The 7,500-nt window shown below is 36.9% G+C and overlaps 2 protein-coding genes across 5 annotated transcripts in view; both read right to left on the reverse strand.

Moving 5' to 3' along the window:
• LOC125045844 (transcriptional repressor CTCF-like) overlaps nt 1–1,539 on the reverse strand; it is a 15,067-nt gene extending 13,528 nt beyond the window's left edge. For 3 of the 4 annotated variants that reach the window (XM_047643372.1, XM_047643373.1, XM_047643370.1), the window contains exon 1: nt 1,471–1,539. The gene's annotated coding sequence lies outside the window, so the exon portion shown is untranslated. Of the gene's footprint in view, nt 1–1,251; nt 1,272–1,470 lie in introns of those variants that run through there. The other variant, XM_047643371.1, reaches the window with a different exon arrangement.
• A 1,276-nt stretch (nt 1,540–2,815) lies between these two features.
• Nucleotides 2,816–7,500, reverse strand: part of LOC125045843 — a 12,234-nt gene continuing 7,549 nt past the window's right edge. The window contains exons 7-9 of the mRNA XM_047643369.1: nt 7,214–7,415; nt 6,820–6,982; nt 2,816–6,453 (exon numbers count right to left, since the gene is read on the reverse strand). Coding sequence (XP_047499325.1) covers nt 4,252–6,453; nt 6,820–6,982; nt 7,214–7,415 — 2,567 coding nt within the window. The 3' untranslated portion in view covers nt 2,816–4,251. The remainder of the gene's footprint in view (nt 6,454–6,819; nt 6,983–7,213; nt 7,416–7,500) is intronic.

A 7,500-nucleotide genomic window follows, 5' to 3' on the forward strand; every position in this document is an offset into this window, starting at 1 on the left:
ATAAAAGTCCCAGTCAACCATATTCTAATTAGCTCATATACACAAAACAATCTCATTTTTACAGTTAAGTAAGAGTCCTGTACAACAGCGGCACATTCCCAAGTAATCAATACAGCTGCCGCACTTCCAGCACTACAGCAAAAGACAACAAACCTCTACCATGTAAAATATAACAAGACAGAGCAAAGGCTGTTTCTTAACCAAAAATCACCAGGAAGGTCTACAGGTACCATACTGCCAGAATATAAATGGCAGCAATCCCCCCCCACAACAACAACAAGCAAAGGATTTAGGGGGGAATCAGTCGTAAGCAATATAAGTCGCAAGCAATGTTTTGCTAAAAACCCATGGTCACAATAAAAGACTAATATAACTTACAATAAAACCTCCTAATCTGTATTTCTGATCTATGTTACTCATTTGCAGTAAGACAATAACAAAATGACATTTTTATTATCTAAACACATCCAATGAATGCAAAAGACATCAAATTCATTAGCTACCTACTTCCTAAACCTCAATTAGGTTTTCATCAAAATTATCACCTCCCACTGCAAAAGCACAGCCTCACTCACCTAAAATTATCATAAATCTAACCAGAACAAATAAACATCTGTAAGTTTACAATACCATAACAGCCTAAGTTGTGTATATAATTATTGTTTTATATTTTTATTGAGGATGTCTACATAAAGAGTAACCCTCATCCCTACATATCTATATAAAACTAACTCAAAATCTCTGATTTGTTTAAACAATAGGTTTTAGTGTGTTGATAAATCATGAAAGCTTTAATAAATGTGATAACCAAAATAAAAAATTAACTTCACGCCATTTTACACCGAAATACGTTATCGAAAAAGGACGTCGGCCTTTCGAACAAAATCCCAAAGGACAAAAGAAATAACCATAATCTAATCTCTCATCAAATAATAACAACGTTGGAAGAAAATAGATACGTATATCTACGCCGCAGGATAAAATCAGAGCAAAGAGACAGAAAGAGACACAGGACAAGACCCACAAAAAACATGGACTGGAAAAGGGGGGAAATGAACACGAAGAGGGTGTCTTGCAAACTCCATTTATTAGACTCAAAAGCAGAGCAAATGACAAAAGAATTCCCCGTCAGCTGCTCCATCCCGCCACAGCAATACGAAAATAGCGAGATGGACTAAGCTACGACAACGCAATCTGACGGAATTTGAGGCTACAAGAGCTACAACGACGCAATCTGACGGACAAATTTACACTTAGAGCTTTTAAGAGTGAAAAGTAGGGGGCATCACGAGCGAGGGTTCTTGGATCCTCCTGGCTCTCCCCTTTTCCTCCCTTTTCGCGGCCTTACGCTCCTTCTCCTTCCTCTTTTGGGGCACGATAGGGTTGATTGGACGTAGCACTGTGCGGACAGCGTGGATTTGCGGGTGATAAAGGGTTGCAAATGGGATTAATTAAGGTTGGAAATGTTACCTTCGTCACTTCTCGTTCGGCCGTTAGAGAGCGCACGGGAGTTGGTCAAAACAAAATGGCGGACGTCAGGGACCCTTACCTTCGAGCGGAACGATTTTGCGCCTTTTTGATGATGGAACACGCTTTCTCTCTGTTTCGTAAAAGCGGGAATGTGAGGTGTAATTGGATGGGGGTGCAACAGAGACGGATTGAGTGACTATGGGTACTCAATTATTTTTTCAACTTGGTCGATTTTGGTGCGCAAAAAGATCGGCAAAGAATGATAAATATGATTTTTTATATTTTAGAGGCATTGAATATGTATATTATTATTTCTTAATTAGTACAGGCAAATTTCTTTTGTTTGTGAACGCAAAAAAGGTTTGATAAACAATATGACAATCTTTATAATAGTGGCGCCAAATTCAAAATTTCGTTTTAAAAACAATCACATCGGTGCGTTAATAATTATCATTTGATTGACAGATATAAATACATATCGGAAACATGCTAATATGCACTACAGAATCGTACCAGCTACAGACGCGTACAAGAAATAATATGTAAAATTTCTACAAAATACTTATAAAAATGCTTATTCAAAGAAACGAAGGCTTTTACAACAAACCATCATCCTCATTAGAATTAACATCAGATGCTTATTAATTATTAGCATGATTGCCATTGATTTTTACTTTCTGACATTCTTGATATCATTTTTATCACCATTATTGTTAGTCATTATTATTTTCATAAGCATTACCATAGTCATCATTCCCATTATCATTACTACTAGTAGTATAAGTAAATGCACTGAGTTTTATTGTACTTATGATTGTTATTGTCATTATCATAATCAATAATGCATTTTTTTGTTTTTTGTTTTTTATTACTGAGTATGGGTATTATGATTACCATCCGTATCATGTTTATTTATGATTACTGTCCCAGTGGTGTTAATCAGATTTCCATTTTGGCCTTTATTATTTTATTAATATTACTATGATTATCGTAATTACCATTATCATCTATGATTGCTGTTACAGTTGTTATTAATCATATTTCCACTTAGGTTACTATTATTGCTTTAGTATTATTATATATTCAAAATGGAGAATTTTTCTTTTTTATGATTAGGAACAGTGAAATAAATCTGGCAAGCAGTAGCTGTAATAAGTGTCAATATAATTATTGTTAATGTTTTAATGGTTCTTCTAAATATCAATTTATGCAGTTATTTCAGTCTTTATCTTTGTCAGCTTTCTGAAATGAGTTTGATTATATCTATAATGGATAAACTCCTTATTCACAAACTTCCCTCCAGGACGACCATCATGTGGATACCATCAGCATTAAAATGTTTAAATAAGGCATAATATTTTATTAAACAGAACACAAATTAAATACCACACTCACCATGGGAGTAGCAAAGAATGATGTACATAAGTTAAGGGTTTTGAGTACAGGGTATAGCAGAATACAAGATAAAGGGCATCAGAAGAAATTACATAAAATACCACTTCATAAAATAAGTCAACCAACGTGTAGCAGATACATATAATTCCATTTTCACAGTAAAGCATAAATGTACTGGATTTTCCAGCATATTGTTTTTGCATGATGGATTTCTTTAGTTTTGTGTAGACTAAACATTCATACAAGAGGTCAGTACTTGTGGAAAATGTTACAATTTTACTTTACATATTTCTTAAAGCAAAAATTCCATCTCTGATCTCTGATGAATAAACACATTATTTTTGCACTCTTGTCTTTCCAATAATCTGATTAACTTTTCACTCAAATTAAATATGTATTTATATAATATTTATATAAATGCATTGGCAGAATGTTTACTTTAAGCTGTTGCATCTGGAAAATTTATCCATTGTAATTACAGACTATGAAAATAAGATTTTGCATTTCTGAGCACCATTTTTAATAGATATTGTATTATGCAAAATAAATGAGTTCCCATAGCCTTTTTGCTATTTATTATTCACATATCAATCTTTATTCCATCTGTATTATTCATTACTAATATACAATCAATCAAGGTCTTAATGCAACAAAAGATCACTCTTAAATGGATAAATATCAGTAAGAATGGTACTCATCCAATTTACTGAGCAATAATAAGCAAACGAAAGATAAGTTTATCATAAAGATGAAATGTGAACAAGCTATATTAAAACAAGCAAAATCAATCTCTTTAAAAATTTATTATGTGTGGCAAGATCAAAATACAAAGCTAACAGACTTTTGAGTCTTGGTCCACTTAATCTAAAGTTTTTTTTTTCTTTTTTTTTTAGTATGGCACAGATTTAATAAAACAAGATTTTTAACAAATCCCTTTGTTGAAAGATAACAGAAAAACAAGTTGGCTGAACCAAAGCATATGATATAAATCTCTTATAAAATAATTACACAGCGAAATGAACTAAAACATGGGGTAATATGTGTGAAAATATGGAATGATATAATACCTAAAATTCGACTGGCAACACAAAAATAAAAAGAGTAGTGTCTTTTTCTGGTGTACCAGTTTTGTTTATTTCAGGTGTATCGAAACGTATTTAAATCTAGAAGTGATGAAAATACAGAAGTATTAAAAGACAATTCAAAGAAATGTTCCACAGGGGAAATGGATGTCAAAGATATTTAGAAATTAAGCGACAATCTATTAATTTCTCTTAAAACAATTTAATTTGCAAAGCAATGGCATTTCCAGTAAAGCAAAAGTAAGACTTGTATGAAAACCAAACTGAAATAACACATGACTAATATGAAGAGAGCTTTTTATATTTATCTGTATTGAACACGTATGGGTGATGGTTTAACACTTGCTCTCGGAGGCAGTTTAGGAGGTTGGGCGGAGGCAATCTCAGCTGGGGACTTTGTACTTTGGTTACGTAGAAAACTCCTTGGTATGATGGGTGTCTTGAAGCCTACTTCATCACTGTGGAATTTCCGCTGTGGGGTTGTTGCTTCACCCCGATGGGGTTTTGTTGTTTCCCTAGAATGCTCTTGTTGAATATTTATCCATGTACTTTCCTTCAGTGGAGACACTACAGCAACTTTTGCAAGATTGTGTGGAGATTTATCAAAATGGAATGATTTTTGCCTTGCTTTCAACAGCTCTCGTGGGGTCATGGTTGATCTATAAGGCATACTCTTAGTGTGCTTGAGTTTAGTTCCTCTGCTCTCGGAGTTTGCACCACGCTGTAAAGGCAGTCTGTGTGGAGTGCCACGCATTCTTGATTGCCTCCTCTGAGCAGGTGTTGCAGTTTCTAAATTGCTGAACAATCGCACATTGGCTGTCACCTTTTTCTGTTTCATGAGTGCTGCTAGTGATGGCCTTCCTGCATTCTCAGTTACACCACCCTCTTGATCATCCTCCATATCCTCAATGTGGTCAATAAAATCTGCTGCAGGTACCCAACCTTCATCTCTACCTGATTCTGGAACCACAACAGCTGGGATTGCATAAACAGCTGACTTGTTTTGGTTACCCATTTGTTCATTATTCATAGGCTCTTCATCTACATCCATACATTCACTGGAATGACTGCTCATGGTGATTCTATCACCCTGGTTTTCAATGTTGACTGAATTTTCAGATGAATGAATCATAATGAATGAATCTAAATTTGTAGAAGCAGACAAAATACTAGACCGCCTACGTGTCATTGGTCCAGGGAACTGCTCCAGAAAACTTCCCATCAGACTATCATCAGTGTTTAATGCAGGTAGGCTACTACTCAGAGACAAATTACTATTTGTATTTTCTAGCCCAGACACCTCAGAATTTTCAAATATCTTCTCTCGTTCATTTGATCTGTTATATAAACTCTGATTTGTAATCTGTAAACGTTGGATCTGCTCCTGTTCACCATTTCTCCTGTTGACAACAACTGTGCGGCTTGAAATTGGAGTTTCATCAACTGGCATTACTGAATCTGAGCTGATGTTCAAAGCCCTTACCACAAATGGAAGACCTGATTTCACTGAGTTTGGCCTCCCCCTCTTTAATGCTGTATTGATAGGTGTCTGCATAAGAGCCCCTTTCATCCTTGGTGTCTGAACAGGTTTATTAGCTGGGGTATCCTCTACATTAATAAGGCTCTTTGCTGCATTCTGTACAAGCTCTCTCGAGCGTCTCCTAATGGTACCAATCTTTCTCTCACTAGGGGATCGAATGACCCTATGCTCACTGCTTCTGCGTTTTCTGATTTTGAGCTCCTTCCCTAATCTCTTTGATAAATTGTCTGAAGGGCTAATTTCCAGGTCCTTTGTTTCAACCTTCATTCGCTCATAGGCACTCTGAATCATTTCTGAGTAGCTCATATTCTGTGCTGATAATGAAGAGCTGTCTGGGAAGTAGGTCTCTTTTAACTGCTGCACATTGTTCTTGTCAACTTCCTCTTCCATATTTTTAACTACAGACTTAATATCATCATACTGCTGTTCCAAAGTTTCTACTGTATCAGCAATGGCAGGTGTTGGCATAACTTTATCCCGCAAAATACACTCAGCCCCATCTGGCACCCCCCGGGGTCCTAGAGTAGACACATCTTCACCATCAGGTTCATTCTCCTTTTTCCTCCAGTTCCCGCTGCTTCGACGCCTCATCCAGGTTGTGTCTTCAGAAATGCTTCCTCTTATTTCCGTGGACCTTAGAGGTATATCACAGCTTCTTCTCTTCACTACTGGTAGTTTCACCGACTTTGTATTGGCAACATCCAAACTTGTCTTTGAGATCAGAGCTCTGCCGCCAATATGCTCTGTGCGACCTAGGCTCTTCCTGCTCACACTCTGGTGGTTTGTGTGAAGGTTAGTGCCCGGGGATTTGGGGAGTGCGCTGATCTTCGCTGAAGTAGATCTCTTGAGACTCGACTTGGAGTAGCCCATGACGGAGGGTTGTGTGCTTGGTTGGGGGAATACATTCCACGTGCTTGGAATTTCTTTAATGGTGAATGGTTGGCCCATTTTGGTCCTTGACTTCGCCTATAAAATAGAGAAGCAAAGCATTTAAGACAAGATGCATTAAAAAGAAAATTATTCACCACAACTGCCATATTATAGGGCATGCTGGTAACTTTTATAGCATACATTACCAGGTTTTAAAAAGTAATTTAATTTTAATATTACACTCCTATCTCAAATTAGGTGTTCTGATAGTGTCTGTCTTTAAAGCAATATCAGCAAAAATAAAATAAAATAAAAATAATAATGATAATAAGTATAATAGCAATTCTCTATAATATTTTAAGATTTAGTAAGTTCTAGCCCATTAATTTTTCTTTCAAATCCATATGCTTTGTAAGTCAATAAAATGCAAGTGTGTCATATATAATCCATATATATACTCACAGATGAGGCAAAGGGGTTTACAGTAAGAGGAATAGAAGAGACAGAACTAGTTGCAGCATCCACAGTAGTAGTAGCAGAAGCCCCTACATTGCCCCCATGACCCTCAACTTTGGCCCTCTTGTGGGATGGCGGACTTGGCCCCTGGAGGTGGTCAGCTGGGTCCCTGGAACATAACATGCCACTCAACACACTGTGTTACTAAGTCAACATGCACACTGCAACTGGACCAACACCAACGGCAAGAGAAGAGGTTCATAGCAAATTTGTACTTATATAAAAAAATAAAAATAAAATGCATAAACAAACAAAAAGCCCAACCAACAACCCAAAGAGAGGACATGCATTACAAGCTTTATTGACAAAACACACACAAGTTGACCCCAAGCATACTGACCTGCAGACTTCTAGACCCAGATCAAAGGCATCTGAGGATTTGCGCTTCCTTGGCGAACCACCAGATCCTGGCATTGGGGACAGAGCAATACCTGGGTGGAGGTGGAGAGAGTCTAGGCATTCAGCACTCCCAGACATGCGGAGGGGAGAGCCACCACCACCCGAGGAATGGCCTACTACGCGTCGCAATCCTGTCATCAATCCTGGCAATGGGACAGAGTTTTTTTTAACAATGATATTTTTCCTGGAATACTGATAATTGTGGAAAAATGTTCTGTATTATATCTT

The sequence above is a fragment of the Penaeus chinensis genome, chromosome 38, assembly GCF_019202785.1.
Source record: "Penaeus chinensis breed Huanghai No. 1 chromosome 38, ASM1920278v2, whole genome shotgun sequence".
NCBI lineage: Eukaryota > Metazoa > Arthropoda > Malacostraca > Decapoda > Penaeidae > Penaeus > Penaeus chinensis.